This window comes from Larus michahellis, chromosome 2 (assembly GCF_964199755.1).
Source record: "Larus michahellis chromosome 2, bLarMic1.1, whole genome shotgun sequence".
Taxonomy (NCBI): Eukaryota; Metazoa; Chordata; class Aves; order Charadriiformes; family Laridae; genus Larus; species Larus michahellis.
In genome coordinates this window covers 60254806-60272578 of record NC_133897.1, presented here as the reverse complement: position 1 = coordinate 60272578, position 17773 = coordinate 60254806, and the positions used below count along the sequence as shown (strand labels likewise).

The window sequence follows — 17773 nt, the reverse complement described above, 5'->3', positions numbered from 1 at the left end:
CATGTGCTGTCTGATCCCTTCCAGGCATCGCAAAGCACTTCATAAAGTAGTTCAATAAGGAGGTCTGCAGTGCCCAGCTGCCAGTGAGAAAGGTGGGAATTTAACTGTAATTGATAGATTGGAAGGCCGGGCTCTCCTGTTTATCTGAACTCCACTCAGGCGAAGTTAGAGATTCCTGAGTCAGTGCACGCAGCTTTAAGATGTTTAAGGAATATTATGACCCTGAAAATCAGACAAACCAGAACTCTGTTCCACACCAGTATCTTTAGTGCAGAGATGTGCAGGAACAAACTCTGTCACCTGCACATGGGCAATACCGGTCTTCCACGTAATTCCTGCCAGTCACTTCAACTACTATTTCTGTAGCCAGCATTAGACTATGCCCCAGAATGAACTGCTGATGTCCCCGTGTTAACTTGGAAAGCTGACATTAAAAGCTGCTAATGAAAGTAAATTAGTAAATTATTAGAGGCGCATAGAATAAAGACTAAAAGACTTTAGTTTCCTCCAGTGAAAATACGCCATTACAGGTAACAGATGTAAGTACAGCAAAGCTATGAAATACAAAACACACCTGTGTTAGGCCACGGTTTTAGTTAGCCTCATTCTTTGTGATAACCATGAGGTGTTCCTCCCAGTAGACAGAAGTCTAATTATTCATACCCTACACAGGTGGTTACATAGAAAGCCGCACACTTGACTACAGAAAATTCTGCTTTGCCAGTTGTAAGTAAAAAGAAACAGTGGAAAAATGTGTGCATCTTGCGTTTGTGGCAAATTGGTGAAATTTTTATTTCTCATAATATTTGGTTAATCAGCCCTGAAATTTTCCTTGGACCAAAAAGGTACAAGGAAGCTCATGAACAAGTATCATGGGTAGCCACTTCTTTCTGTAAACTGGGATTTGTGGTAGGCAGAGCTAAGGAGGAAAGAATGAGAGTGATAATTCCATGTGTTTCCTGTTTATGATGCACTAGCACCATGCACTAGCACCTTAACAAAACATTCTTGTTCAAGACCATACTGTATTACCAGAACATTACTTGTGTGTATTTATATTACAAAGGCAATGCAATGCTAACTTGTAATCTATGGTATTGATGTTTTGTGCTAAAAAAAATTTTAATGATGGAAAGAGATACAATGTATTTTTCATTAAAACATTTTCATTTTACATAACAGGAAAATTCTGATTTTTAGTTATTATTATTCATATTTTGTTCAGTCCTATCTTTAAAATAATTAATTTCATTTCATGCTTAGCTCTATTTCATTAATGGTGTGAAAAGAGAAAACTAGCAAAAATGTTCACTTGCCAAATGAAATGTTACTTTCCTATTTGATGTATGTTTTCTCATTAAAAAGGGCTTTTTTTTTTTCCTTTTTTTTTAAATTTCCTGAAGTTCCTGTTTATATGACTACATGGACAATATATTTTCAAATAGAAATCAAATAGAAGACTAGACATAAAACCCACAATCAATTCATTCACAGCTATACCAGTATATAAATCCTGTTGATGAAGATTGAAATACCTCCACCATGAAATTAAGAAAAAATAGTAACCACAGATCATTTCAGGCCAAAAGAGTCCTCTCCTTTTTTTTTGGCTAAGAAACCACACAACCACTGACTCACTGACCACCTACCCAAATGGTAACACCTACTTAAAAGAGAACAATGGACGAAGAAGACAGTCTGAGTACTAATTTACATAGGAAGTGAAGAAACCTTGACCAATCAGTGAAGAGAATAACAATGAATACGTATTAATTAATAGAATATGTAATAATCGGTGTATAAAAAGGGAAATTTTTGAAAATAAGGTGTGCTCCCTTGGAACAAGCACCCCATTTCTGTGCATTAATGGAATAAATTTGGAAATACCTCTGCTATGTGTGTTATTGGCTTGCACACTGGGTAAAGAACCCAGATTTGGGACAACACCCTCCCCTTCTGAAACCAAATATTTTTGCAGAGAAGACTGCAAGACAGATTGAAGAAAGAAAAAAAGAAGTGATGCTGCCTCACAGATAAGGAATTATATGTTTTCTGGGTTTAATGACAGAATATTTGTGTCTTCTTTTTTAATCTAACAACTATTTCAATATTCTTCTACCTCTTCCTCAATTAAACACACAATAAAGAATTTAATAGAGTTGCAATTTAAATTTCAATTTTTGTAAAACAGTTGTTCTCATTTTTAGGTCCATGATGCTTTTAAACAACACCAACAAAAATGATACCAATTTAAAAAAAAACACTTACCTGATGAGATGTCTATTCGGTTCTTCTTCACTAGGGTGACATTGATATGGACGCTGACTTTGCCCTCATTTATGTCAATCTCAACATTTCCCAGGTCATCTGCAAAGTTGCTGAAGACAAGAAGTCCACTGGGGTTCCATGTTCGGAAAAGGAAACTGACTGAAAACAGATCCTGGCTTGGACGACCAGGAACCTCAAGGTAACTGGTGGCATTGAAAAAGACAGGCACTGTATGTGGCTCCACACAAGAAAAACTTAAATTTCCCTAAGTAAAACACAAAGAAAGCAAAAGCATAAACAAATGGGAAGATTCCATTAAATTCATAACTATCTCTAAAAAGTGTTCTAGGTTTCATTCAACCTAGAGACTACTGTAATCAATGCAAGTTGCATACAAAAATGTGTAATTAATATTATCACTATTGTTACTATTACAATGTTGTTGCTGATGCTTCTGTTTTGCCTAGAAGTGGCTCCATTGTATTTTTTACTTTACATACACACAATAAGAGGCAGTCTTTGCCCTGAAGAGTTATCATCTAACTAAGATAAAGCTTAGACAGAAGCATTAATATTCCCAGTTCAAAGATGAAGAAATGAATCACAGAGAAAACTGGGATTGTTCGTGGTCACCAAAGAAGCCTATAATGGAGCAGTAATTCATCCTTTTATAAAAATGAAATACAGCTTTTCAAATACCCTTATATCAATGTGTCAATCAATACAATATATGAGGTTGTGAAAGAAGGATGTGTAACACCTCATGAAGAGCTAAGCCTCTCTGTTAAGTTTTCTGACAAATAATACTAAATAAGCTAATCTTTCATTTCATGAACCAGAAAGATTTGGAGTAGGTGATCATGAACAATGCCTAATATTTGCAGTCAATAATTTTCTCTGTAAAAGAAAATGCAGTTTCACACTGTAAAACTTTACTCTTTGGGAAACTGACAAAAAATCTAGACAACTTTTTATTGATTTCCAAGGCTTTAAAATGTATCTGTAAACAAGACTAGAATTAGGGACATGAATTTTTCGCTCTGGTTCTCGTGTCATTTCTCATGAAAGACCACAATGGTAGAATATATTGCCATTTTTTTTTCCTTAGAAATCATAAATAATTTGTAGCAATCTCTGTCCAGAATTGACTTTTTAATGCATGAATGCAAATATAGCAGGAAAACTTTCTCTGCTGAAGAATTCCTCTAACATGTGGCAAAGTGGATCCTGTTCTATGGTTCGGTTTTCTGATCCATTGTGGCAGATGGATACTCTTTGGCTATTTCAGTACAATTTGGGAAGGAACAATTTTAGCTGATGCACTATGGAAATTATTACTGTGATCAAGATAGCAATTCCTTTTATATTTATTTGTACATTAAAAAAAATAATATTAAGGGTTGACCAACATTTTGGAGGTACCTAGATGTTTAGAGTTGAGGTTCACCTAAGCGCTGGCCAGAATCCCAATAGGAGTCAGTCATCATCTTTATCTCATAAATATTTTTAAACTCCATATTAACGGCTTCCTGATATAAGCTGTTATGTCACGTTTTTGTATTCATAGTGTATTAATGCATCTGAAAGTTCATTTTGAGGGAAGTTAGAGAATTTGGAAGCAAGACAGGAACCTTTGTGTCTGAAAATGTGTGGGAGGAAAGGTCTAAGTAAATTTTTTTTAGAAGTAATTATTTTCAATTGGAGATGGGCCAGATGATGTCAGTAAGGAAGCAAGATTTAGCACTCAATTACTGATGTCCAAACCCGCCACTTTTTCAAAGAACACCACATCAGAAAACACCTTATCTGTGTCATAGCAAGATACCACCTGTGTGGCAGATTCAGTTTCTCAAATAGTATTTGCATGGCAAAACTAAATGAGCTCTCAGACACATTCTTTGATTACTCTGCATAACCACTGCTTTTTCCTACAGAGCATCAGAAGTTATACTGCCACACAGTCTACCTATAAAGGCCAGTAGAACTAGTAGCAACTGGACTATGAGGTTGGCAGCCTCCATCATCAATTAAGAAACACTGATGTTTCTAATGATCTGAACTAGTGAAGAGATTTCTCTATGCTCATCTCCTAAAAAATTTGTTCCTATCTTTATGACAAAATCTCAGCATTACAATCCACGTTCTTTTCAAACACCCACGTTGCATGAACAACAAAAAATATCCAAGGATTTAGTAAAACAATTAGGAACTATAGGAAGCTTTTACATTACAGTGTGAATAAGAGAAATTACAGCTACTTTCTGAGTAAAGGCAAAAGACCTCCCCTTACTCCCTTTGCTGCTAAGCTGCTTGGCTGTTCTGAGTTTTTTTGGTCTAAAGGTTGCTTAGAGATTTTAATTTTTTTCAGCCAGCTAACCATTAAATCAAAATGGTTAACTCGATTGTTTGAATGGTTTTAGGCTGAACATTTCCAGGCGTGCTACAGAACACTTTTGGTTAGAGCACAATATTTACATACAGAAAAAAAAGCTGGAAAGTGGCTGAAATATGCTTTGTAACCCTTTTATAACATTCTCGGTGTAATAGTGACCCTATGGATTAGGAACAACTTCTGTTACATAGTTAAGGCAGTCCTGTGTAGACACAGGGCAACCGCATTTGAAAGAGCTGACATCTCACGGTTCTGTCACAGATGCCAATTAAGTAGTGCTCAGAAAGCATTTTGCTAGACATTTTTAGGAGTTTCTCTTGCTGTCTTGTTACCATCAGGAACTAACAATTTCTTCATAACAAGAAGGCCTTCATATCCAATTGACATATTCCTGTCATCCTGATGCATGGGATACTTGCATGCATAACACCTATTAATGTTAATGGCACCGAATGCATTCAAATCTTTTTTCACATCAGTGAATGCATTTATCATGAACTGCATAAAAGATTTCTTGAGGAAGCAACATATAATTCTGATTTCTCTGCTAGTTACTGTTTTCCCTACTGAGGCTTTCAGATTCATCTGAACTGGATTATCAATTCCCTCTATGACTGCAATTCACAAGACGACTCCTCTTTTAAGCAAAGCCCATCCGATATAGATTGTTCACTAGGTCTAAATCAAGAGTTCGAGCTAATCTGCAGCTTGTCTCTATAACAGCATCCCTGTCTATCAAAGGGAAAACGATCCTTTTCTGTAGATTCGGAGTGACTTGCTGAATAGTTCTCTGGGCAATGACATCTGGAGGTCAAACATACATTGTGCATTTACACTGAAACTGTTGGTCTTATCAGGGAATTTTTCATACTACATTGGAAGGGAAATGGTGAAAACATCTTAATTTGGGTAGCTTGAGCTTTGTGTCATGATCTTTTATCTGTGTTGCAAATTAGCTTCATCTTTACTTCCTATAAATCAATTTTGCCTATCCACATTCAGATGTTATCCCTTGTGGAAATACTACTGGGTCTTAAAACCCTTCCCAATTAATAGAGCTACTGGATGCATAGGTAGCTCCCAAAATAGAAGTAATGAGTTCATTAAGACTACAATACCTGTTAAGTTAGGATGTATATAGTTAGGTTATATAACGTTATATATATATAACGTTAGGACGTTAAGTTAGGACTATACAATACAGGCAATGTACGGTGTGCTAATGTTTATCATGTTATTTCAGTATTTTTCTCAAAACAGCTTATTACTCATCTTTGAGTTTAACATAATGTTTGCTTAATAAAGATAATTTAAAGAAAACACTCATTTTAAGTTTGTATGTAATTGCACACAGTAACAGATGGCACAGGAGTTGCAGAAGTGGGTGGAGCATAGACCTAGTGGATGTAAGGATGGAGGGTAGCAAGTATGATTCTCCTCAGCATTTTTCAGTCACAGGCTTTAAAATTGGAGAGACTGTTCTGTGGAAACTGAATCCTGTATTCACACTACTCGCTATACCTCGGGGTAGGAAAATTTGATAAAGTGACTAAATTCCTAAACTCAGATTTCTCTGGACTTCTTGTTAGCTGAATATTCTAGTCTCTTCTCACTGGTGGCAGAAGGGTCGATATTCTTCAGTTATGCAAGGTAATGAAAGTCCTACAAAGCTTGTTATATTTTAGTAGAAAACACTGAAAAGATGGACTGGAAGGTTGTTAACAAGTGTGTTCCCTGTCTCTGTCTTAGCCCTGCGTCAAGCTGTATACAACAGGTAGCACCTATTCTGCTAGCTAGTCACTGCCAACTCTTGGTTGCAGCTCGGTTCAGGAGAAAAGCAGAACTTTCATTCTCTGTCTCAGCTGTCCTTTTCTCCCCGACTCTCCCTTTTGGGCATCTTCTATGAAAACAAATCAGGCTCCACTAATAGGAGCCACGATAACTGCTCACGACCATCCATCTGACTCATTCTCTCCAAAGAGCTGTTGCCATCTTCTGTATCACAAAGAACTGCCAGACTTTTTTCCCTCCTTATTCTCACCCTCTAAATGTAAAAGAAATCCATTATTAAAGTCAGTGTTGGACTTTATTTAAATTTAAAATACTTTTAAATTGTCTTTACATCCTTACTCCTCAATAAATTAGAGAGATGGTTGGTGGTGCTTTTTTGCTCATAACACCTATGTATGAGAGACCTAAAATATTTTTTTTAACTTTAATTTTGCTCAAAGACAAATCAAGATTATCATCTTATTATCACCTTTGATGCTCTGGGCCTCCTCATTCTGTAAAATTAACTTGTCAACTCGCTTTCACTGTGTGACTTCTGAAATTTAGCTATCTGCATCTATTTTTTTCTTCTGTCTCACAGCTCTTTAATGTCCTGCTTTCCTCTGTTCCGCCTCCCTCCCCCCCCCCCCCTTATGATACTTCTCATCACCATACTGATTACTTTGCTTGTGTTCCACTTCATTACGTTTCCTCTGTCTTGCCTTTTCACATAATGCAGTTTAGGGGAGGGTGTGCCTATGGGTTTGTACAGGATCTCCTACAATGGAGCCTTGATCCTTGTTGGATTGCTTAAGTGCCATCATCATAAACATGATTAACAACAACAGTAGTCTCAACCAAGCCTATTTTTCATGCTAAATCAGGCTAGGAGGAAAAAAAGGAAACTAGGAGGAAAAAAGCTTTTGTAAGAAACAAAAATCCATGTTGATTTAGTTAGAGTAAAATTGATTTTGCTTTTGAAGAACTGAGGCAATTTAAGTAATTCTGCTGAAAACAAAGGTCACTTTTATTTTTATAAACATTCTCAGAATTGGAAATCAACAGAACCATCAAATTAAACTAGCATGCCATAGCCTCTTGATGTAGCACTAACACTGACAAAGCTTCTTATGTGGATTTTACTTTCATGTTACAGGTAACAGAATTTTAAAAACTAAGAAAGAAAGAAAGAAAGAAAGAAGCAAATAAAAACCAGAGAGATTATTTTAGAGACTTTACAGGCCTGCTAGCTATGCCACACTTTTGAAAGGGCAGGATTTGCACTACAGAAATCTCCTAAGTAACACTTCTGTTCAGAAAGTGGTTTTAAGAATATGTCCTACTAATTTGCAGCGGACTTGATTGTGCAAAATGGAAAGACTGCTCCTGTGCAAAGATCTTTTTCTAAATCAGGCATCAATCTTTGAAAATCATGGTTACATTACAAGCTTTAAATGCACTTCAGGCAGGAAATCACAGGCAATTCTTGGAAAAAAAAAAAAGTCAAAGATTCACGAGTGCATGCGACTGTGTCGAAAAAATTCCAAAAGTGCAGTCTTCCTCCATGGCATATATATAATGCTCTTTGCCTTTGAAAATACTGGAGAAATTAATGTATAGAAAAGGTTTTAAATATCAGGCTGTACTACTGAGTTTGTGCAGGCAAACATCACATATTCAAAATTATCCTTTGTATTACCTTGACCATTTAGCCATATTGTTCATACCACTATATGGAACTTCAGTATTACTATCCAAGGAGTAATTAAATGGTAATCGACCCTTTTCACTTCATCATCACTGCATATGTAAATCTTTACTCTTTATTACATAAAGAGAAAAGCAATAGTGGAACTATATTGTTAGCAGGACTTTGTGAAGGCTGTAAACTTGTACAGAAGAAAGCCTTGAACAGCTTATTCAGACGATCTCAAACTCATGGCAATAATACATGTATTTCTTACCCACATTGCCTTTGTACGCCAGCAAGCAATTTTAGGAACGTTTAAAGCCTTAAAAATACAGCAATTAAAGTTCATTCTTTCTTAATAACCCTGCCCATAAAGCCGCAAGTTTGAACATGAAAGGAACTATGAATGCTTAAGCAAGAGAAAAAAATAGAATAAAATATTAATAAGCTCTGTAATGTTAATAAGCTAAATAATGATTTTCAAGTCTAACATCTTGAGGCTTTTCAGAGCTACCAGAAAGGCCTGTAGGAGCATTCCCTTCAATGACTTTTGCACTCCAGCAATCCAACTAGCTCTGCAGGGATGGAAGATAGCAGGATTTAAAGCCATGAGAAAGCTGCAATTGATTTAATAATAAATCTTGTCTGCGCTAGTTTTGGACTACTATAATTTGGGAAGAAAGCAAAGAAGTACTTATTGGTTCAGCTGATTTTCTTTTAAAAAGTAGTTATCTCATACTGAAGGTTAATTTTGGAAAGATGAAATGGGACCCCAGAAGCAAAATGCTTAGATATAATAATAAAAAACCTCACAAATGTACATACAATAAGATCTTTGGGTATATGACAGAATTTGCTTTGTGTTCTGTATCATTACAGTATATGACAAGGATATCAGCTACACATACTCACAGACCATCTAGTCTCCTTTAGCAGGAGAAGCAGAAGTTTAGATGGCCATTAAATTATGCTCTTACCACATTAGAAGGTTCCAATTTCTTCCTCTTGGCAAGGTCAGTGATATTATTGCCATTGTAGTTGATGCTCTCCATGCAGCCTTTGAAATTTTTCCTACTGTTAGAACTTGGCTTCCCAGAAAAAGGCATGCCTCCAAAGGTGATCTTTGAATGAAACAGAAAATGGTAGATAGTTACTGGAAAGCAAAGACTTTTAAACAAATTTGCTATAGATGTATTTGCTTTCTTTGAACACACAGACATGGTGTATAAGAGAGCTGGGAACACTGCTTACAGAAAAAGGAAGTATCAAATAAGCACTGCAAAAGCAGAAAAAAAATCTGTAATGAATCTGTGATTGCAAATATTTATGGTAGTAAATCCCAAGTATTATTACAACTGTCCAAATAATAAGCAGAGACACATCACAGTTGTTCATATATGGACTGCTCTTCTGATCACTACTGAACAACACGTATTTCAAACAAAGAACTTGGAATAAATGTCCACTGCAGTATTTTTCTAAACAAGAGTAGATATGAAATTAGCCAAATTATCTGATTTGAATCATTCACTCAGCTCTAACCGTGTGCCAGAGCTCAGACTAGAAGACAGCAGCTGTGGGCTTCAATACGATGCATTCGTTTCCTTTAATGCTTATATATCTGCTTTATCCAGAAGAATTTTACAGTATCACATAGTTAAAGATGCTATCCCCTGTTAGATAGAAGCACCTTCCACTATTGAGAACATGCTTTTATCATACAGTTATAGCCAATGAGGAGTTACCACATGACTTAGCAGGCCAAATCAGCTCCATGGGGAAGATGAAGACAACCACTACAAAGACCCAGCCATCACGGTCAAACAGGAATTGCTTTTCTCTTAGTGCTGAATTTCATTACCCTAAAACACTGGGTTAATCCAGAATCTCTAGTTCTAAAAAATGAAGAAAACCAATTATTTTACAAACTAAAAGGGTTCATCTCTTATGTAGTCTCTTCCTGTCACTCCATAGAGACTATACAGGTCTCTACCCCATCAGGGTATTTTCTGAAATGTTTAGAAGTGAATAAATGCTACACGTTTTCATTAAACTTTTGCAGCCTAAATGTGAAGAATAAGGGACTCATGAGATTAGTCACTGTAATCTACGTTAAGTATTTATATCCAATAGATGATGGCATAAATAGTAATGACACCTAGCTTCCCTGGCCAACCAGTGCTCACAAAAATGTCTGCTTGTAGTCTGCTGCTGAGATTTGGCAGAGCCAAGCTTTTAAATATCATTTATAATATGATATATATTCATTGTTAATTCCATTTGTTATTACTGAGAGCAGGAAAACACCGCTCTAGGGACACATTTTCCATTTTAAAAGCATGTAAGATATAACTTTCTATCCCAAAGAGGAGGCTTTGACTTGGCATGTAAAGCTACACAGCTGAAACCCAAAATCTTTACAAATAACACATACCAGCTACGTAAAAGCATTTTGCAGGACACATCCTCTGGTATTTCAAATTGACATGACTTGACTTTAGAGAAGATACAGCATTTTACATGAACTGAAGAATGTGACCGTAATATTTTAATGGCTGTTAAACATTCTTTTGCATGTTACAGTCATGTATTTGGACAAGAGAAAATGGAAAGGAAAGGAGAAAAATAGCAAAAAAGCACATACCATGACAATGAGTTAAGAGGGATTCACAGGATTATTATTTTTTTTACCTTGAAAATGCAATCAGAAGATGTTTATTCTTCTTTTGTGCTTACTTAACTTTTCTGAAGGATTAACCTAGAAACTATTTTTTTCTCTGAAAAATAGTTTTAATTTTTTCAGGTTTATTCACTCTGATTAATTTATCATAAGGGCATTAGTCTGTGATGACTAACTCCAAAACCAATGAGATAACTGAGAGGAAAGGAAGGAGAAGAGGTTAAGGCTCTTCCATTTATATGAAACACAGAAACACGTATCTATGCACACTCAAATAGGTTCCATTAAACACAAGGGAATCCATGTACATGGAGACTGGAATGTATCTGTGAGATACTGCCAGTGAGGTCTCTAATGTCAGAGAAGAGAGGAAGGTGAATCTCCTGGATTCTAGTCTTACTAGAGGTAAATTCATTGTATGCAATATATCTATTATGTAAACATGGCACATATATAGTTGTTGATATAAATTCGTGTGTGAATTGCCCAGCCCTGGCTTATGGCATTCAGACTAACTTTTCCTGTAGTTCACTCACTTGAAAATCTTTAGTAAAATCTATTTATGTGAGTTTTCAGTAGCTCAATTCGGATCTTCAGTGCTTGATGAGTAATAGAGGTGCAGGCAAATTTGCTCATTATTTTCTCATTATAACTGCTACCAAAGAAGGCATTCATAAAGATTTTTTGAACGTAAGTAAATATTTCATTCAGTAACATTTACAATCATAAGTATTTTTTTTCAAACATTCATATCATATTCTTGATCAAAAGATTGTAAAAATATCAATACACAAGTTAATTCAAACTTTTCTGCATTGCATCATTTTGATTCCCTCTCACTGCTTAAAAACTTGCAATGATGGAAATATATGTATTTGGCTCAGCCAACCACATTAATTCTCGTTAGAAACAGTAAAGAGTCCAAGAAAATCATTATACAAAGTTTGTAATAACCAACATGCTGAAGTTCATATAACAATTTAGAGGAACTGAACAAGTTCATAATAGCAGAAGCCAGCGTGTAATTAAACAACAGATCCATGTTTAATTACTACCAACGCTGTGTGCATTAACCCGGCTGATTAAACAAAAGGTTTTTTAGAACTTTCTTAACTCTTTATTGCCTCTTTATAAAAAGGAAGTTATTGATGGCATGTTTTTGAAAATACAAGGAAGTACCTACCTACCTAAGACAAGAAAGATCAAGATCCGTACTAGTAAATGGCTCTAATCCGCATGCCTTGCTAAAAATAAATACTAATTGTTGCTACAGAATGAGGCATTCTGATTCAAGTGCAAAATTACCACCTGAATGGAATAGCAGATTGTATGATTTTTTTTTTTTATCTACTTCCTGCTTACGGCAGCTGTTTTTAGAGATTTTAAAAGTAGTGTATGCTAAGCTTGCTGAAAAACATAGATTTCCCATTTTAAAACAAAAGGTTGAGATAGCTCTTACACCAGATGGGATCTTGTAGACTAATGAAGAGAAACTTCATTTACACTTAAGAGAGAACAGTGTTGGAAATAAACTTTCAGGAAGTGAAAGGGAAAAAATAATTAAAACAAATGTACTTATATTATTTGTAATATATATTTGTAAATACTTATATATTGTAAATATATTAGTTTTCTTTTCTCTTCTTATTTGACTTATCTTTATAAAGCCAATTTGAATGAAAATAAACAAGTTTCACTGTCTACCTCATAATCCAGGTCCAGGTAATCAAATTCTCCATTGGTTCTGAAGTGCTGCATGTGTCTGTCTAGGGTGAGATTGATGTTTCTCCCGTGGCGCTCTATGATGATGGAGTGCCAGTGGTGATCGTCCAAGAGGCTGCCTGTCATCACAGATGTGTGGCCATAAATAGAGCCCAGCTGGTTGCTGCCTAAGACGGGAAGAGAAACAACAGCAATTCTCACCTCGTACCAGTTAGGCAAACATTTTCCTCTTGCTCTGTCAGTATTTCACCTGAATCACGCCAGACACACAATAAGCTGGAAGAAATCAGTCTGCTATGAAGCTAAGATCTGCCCAGTGGAGAGTTGCTTCCATAAATACAAATAGCTAGAGCAAATACAGCAAGTACAGTGAACTGTATAAACAGTTATTTGTAATAGTAGTTATTTGGAGGTCAACCAGAAAAACAATATCAACTTTCAGTTGTAAAGTTGTTTTCAACTAGGGGTTTTCTGTGTTTTCATCTCTACATTACAGAAATGAAAAGCTGTCACCTTTGGGCCAGGTCCTGACCTTCCCTGGAACTGTACTGATTTATGACTGTTACGGAAGACATTGTGCCTGATAACAGACTTTGGTAACAAAAAGCCTTTTCAGTTCGAGATCTACACTTTGTAGGCTCTGCCAGTATAGCTATACCAGCTGGCATATAGGAAAAGGCTCAATGCACACTGAACTAGAAGTGGCAAAAAATGTCTTAGAATCATAAAATCATAGAAAGGTTTGGGTTGGAAGGGACCTTAAAGATCATCTAGTTCCAACCCCCCTGCCATGGGCAGGGACACCTCCCGCTAGATCAGGCTGCTCAAAGCCCCATCCAGCCTGGCCTTGAACACTTCCAGGGATGGGGCATCCACAACTTCCCTGGGCAACCTGTTCCGGTGTCTCACCACCCTCACAGTAAAGAATTTCTTCCTAATATCTAATCTAAATCTACCCTCCTTCAGCTTGAAACCGTTACCCCTCATCCTATCTCTACGCTCCCTGATAAAGAGTCCCTCCCCATCTTTCCCGTAGGCCCCCTTTAGGTACTGGAAGGCCGCTCTAAGGTCTCCCTGGAGCCTTCTCTTCTCCAGGCTGAACAACCCCAACTCTCCCAGCCTGTCCTTATAACAGAGGTGCTCCAACCCTCTGATCATCTTCGTAGCCCTCTGCTGGACCCGTTCCAACAGGCCCCTGTCCTTCTTGTGCTGAGGGCTCCAGAGCTGCACGCAGTACTCCAGGTGGGGTCTCACCAGAGCAGAGTAGAGGGGTAGAGTTGCATCCCTGGACCTGCTGGCCATACTTCTTTTGACACAGCCCAGGATGCAGCTGGCTTTCTGGGCTGCAAGCACACACTGCCGGCTCATGTTGAGTTTCTTGTCCATCAACACCCCCACGTTCTTCTCCTCGGGACTGCTCTCAAGCCATCCTCTGCCCAACTTGTATTTGTGCCTGCGATTGCCATGACCCAGATGCAGGACCTTGCACTTGGCCTGGCTGAACTTCATGAAGTTTGCATGGGCCCACCTCTCAAGCCTGTCCAGGACCTTCCAGGTCTTCTACTAACATAGCTTGTTTCAGTCTTTCCTCCTGCAGCAACTTTCCTACTCTGGAAGTCAAACTACTAGCAAGAGTACAGTTTTTTGATTCTCTGCTGTGTTTTCCCGGGGCTTTCGCCAATGCAGCTATGCTAGTCAGAGATCACATCTTATTGCAATCTGACTGACATAGCAAAGCCAGCAAAGGTTGATAGCATGGATCTCAACTGAAGCAGCAAATGACTAATTCAGCAGTTAGTTTAAAAAATTGCTGCAATGACCAATAACTCAGTGAAATCTTCCATGTTCTGCATACATGAGGACCTGAAGCATTTCTAGAGCTGAGAATTTCTTACCATAAAGCATGCCTGCAACTCAGACATTAAGGTTTGTGCATATTGATAACACATTCTGGCAAATCACACTTCATGGCTTAAGACATTACTCCCCTACAAATGACCATACTGCCGTTTTGCTGAAGGCCACTGATCCTTCAACAGCTGTTGGTTAAAAAAAAATAAAAATTTCCATGCAAGTCCATGAGCCTCAGTTTCTTCAATGCAAACTTAATTCCAGTGCAAAGCAAAACCTAAATCCACCCCCGCCCCCCCATCCTCCCTCTCCCATGATGTTTGAAACTAAGTCCCTGGATTTTACCAGGAAAAATGAACGTCCTTTTCCACTGACTCTGACATTACGAAAAAATTCTTCACAGAAAGGGTGGTCAGACACTGGAATAGGCTGCCCAGGGAGGTGGTGGAGTCACCATCCCTGAATGTGTTTAAGAGTCGTTTAGATGTGGTGTTAAGGGATATGGTGTAAGGGAGAACTTTGTAGAGTGGAGATGATGGTTGGACTCGATGATCCCAAGGGTCTTTTCCAACCTAAATGATTCTATGATTCTATGATGCAATACTCTCAGGCAGGGGAAGAATAACACCTTAAATCATTACTTCTTTTTCTAAAGTGAGTCTGCGTCACAGGACCTATTCCCATTTATCAGCCTAGTGATTTAAAAACACCCCCACCAAGCACATATATGGAAGTTATAATAGCTTATGAAGACAGACTGAACTGAAGAATATGAAGAAACTGGAAATGAATGGGTTAGTATTGCAATTAAAATTGTTAAAAATAGATAACTGGTATAGGAAGATGTGCTTTCCTCCTCCTCATCTGCTCACGTTGATCTTTAGAAAAAGAGCAGCAGAAAATGCTAGGTGAAATAATTACTATTCAGTGTAAATAATGAACAGAATAATTTAGTCTTCACATGTCTGTAAGAGAAGTAAGGAAAGTTACATGAAATCTTTTTCTGAAACTCGTTTGTTTGAAGGGAAAAAAATAATACCTGAAACCACATAAATGCGGGGGGGTTTCATAATAAGTGTACTTTATAAATCCAGACACTCATGAGCCTGTAGTCTTTCACTGGGAGGGAAAAAGGAGGCTGGAACTAGGGTAACATATACAGGATTCCATCATAAGGTTGCCTGATAAACCAATACGTCTTCTTTCCTTTCCTAGTCCTACTTCTCAGGTTGTAGGAAGGCTGCTGAACCTCAGCTTCATGTGGCCTGTAGCTTCCCAAATTGCTACCTTTGTTGCTGCAAGGTTCCTAAGGGTGACCTGTATTGCTCTCGCACTGATGACAGTGCCCTTCTCTCACACAAAGCCACAGCTGAGGCCAAACAGAATTCTAGCAAGGCTTTTTTTGTTTGTGGCAAGTTTCTAATGACAGTATATTGCCGTTCCTGTTTTCCTGTATGATCTCATTTTTATGGTATCTCACACAGAGTAAAAAGGAAGGAATGGAACAGAAAAAAAAACCCCAACATATAGAAAGTAAATGTCACCAAATTATCTGATTAAATGATGTGGTTTACCATATTACTGGTGAAAAAAGGATGTAATATTTGACCTAAAATTTTTGTGGGAGAGTTAAAAAGTACACAAAACTAAACAATCAAAGCATACCTAAATTTAAATTTAGAACAAGTTTGGCTTTCTTCAGTTCCAAGGTGATATAGTCTCCTTGCTGTCCTTCTCCGTGGAAGATTACACCTTCGCTTTCAGAGGTCTTAAATTTCAGAGAGATGACATCTTTCAGTGTTTTCATTTTCTTGTTCCTGAATCTGTACGGTAACACTACATGGCCATCAAAATTGATAACATCAGCCCCTAAAGGAAAAAGCAAATAACATTGTTGATGAGTGATCACTGTGGCCACTGGAAAAAGAGGCATGCCATAAGTAGATTGTACCTGAACAGAATAAAAAACGTGCACCTGTGATACGCATTGTAAATACATTTTCTCTTGAGCATAATTTAACAATATAAAAAGTAGGAACCAGGCAGGACATAAATTTAATCCATAGGATATCAAAAAAGCATATTTGGGGGGACAAATACTACAACCATACTCAACAACTTTTGGTTTCTCTCAAACATACTTGCTGCCACACTTTCCTAATTACAGTTGAAAAACTTCTGAGTGGTCATTAATAATTCATCCGATACCTCTTTGAAATCCAGTGTAGGTATCTGTGAAAACTGTAAACAGCAAAACATGAGCCCAAATAAATTGCCTAGTAATATGTAAACCATAGGCATAAGCTTTGTCTAGTTCAGTTTTATATGAAAATCTTGGGTAACTTGTGACCACAAGTAATTTTGAAGAGAAAAAAAAAAAAAGCCCGGTCATTTGGGCTAATTTTTGTTCCAGGTTTGGTTTTATTCAAAATACGGGAAGAAAATAGAGGGATGCAATCATTGTCATTTAAAGTCAAGCCAATGTTCATATAAATGGTGCATAATGACACACCAAAATTTCATGTTGTCTTATTTTCATGATTTAATCTCTACTCTGAAGAATGAGCCATAATTGTCTCCAATTTTCTGGAGGCTAGATCCGCAGTAAAAATAGCCGTAGAACTTGATTCCATTCAACAGACATAATTCTGCTGAGCATTGAATCTTGTCTTTTAAGCAGAGCTCGATAGAAGATTGTAATCAGATACTGATCTCCAAAAATGTATATAGATTTGTTTAAGAAATCTTCTTTGTAAACTGCTTAACCTACGATCAATCACCAGTGCCTTAGCTACTATAGCACGAGCATTTCATCCTCAGTATTCACAACTGACAATTTAAATAGTCACTAAGTAAAATTCTTAAAAAGGAATTAATAAAAAAAAGTTCATTTTTTTAAAGAAAAAAGTATTTCCCACCCACATTCTTCACAAACATTCATATTTCTTATTGACATACCGTAGCCATATCGCCATTTCACACTCGGAATGAAACGAAGGATGGCATTTTATCATATATTCTTCAACCACATCTGACTGTTGACAGCTTCTGTGCACTGCTTTTTGGTGACTGCTTGCAACTTTTTCAAATTTCTAACTTTTTTTTGCTATTAAAGTGGGAAGTAATTTAAATCTTTTGGACCCCCTCAAAAACACAGAAGCAAACCTACTCCTGTTGTGTAAATAACACATTAGAATCTTTTAAATCTCCATTAAAACACTTCAAACATTAAGCCTAAATAACTGCTTATACTTAAATTAGAATTTATATGGCCTACATTAGCTGATCATGCTAAAACCTGTTGCCTTTGTTCTTGCAACATACATCAAACACACATTTAAAAATGCTTACTTTCAACTGATGTCTGAAATATATTTTACACCCTAATTCAGAGAAGAGC

At 37.0% G+C, this 17773-nt stretch overlaps 1 protein-coding gene across 1 annotated transcript in view; it reads right to left on the bottom strand.

Moving 5' to 3' along the window:
* CNTNAP2 (contactin associated protein 2) overlaps positions 1 to 17773 on the bottom strand; it is a 1161641-nt gene that overhangs the window by 602547 nt on the left and 541321 nt on the right. Inside the window, exons 5-8 of the mRNA XM_074575643.1 lie at positions 16039 to 16242; positions 12505 to 12689; positions 9098 to 9241; positions 2269 to 2533 (exon numbers count right to left, since the gene is read on the bottom strand). Coding sequence (XP_074431744.1) covers positions 2269 to 2533; positions 9098 to 9241; positions 12505 to 12689; positions 16039 to 16242 — 798 coding nt within the window. The remainder of the gene's footprint in view (positions 1 to 2268; positions 2534 to 9097; positions 9242 to 12504; positions 12690 to 16038; positions 16243 to 17773) is intronic.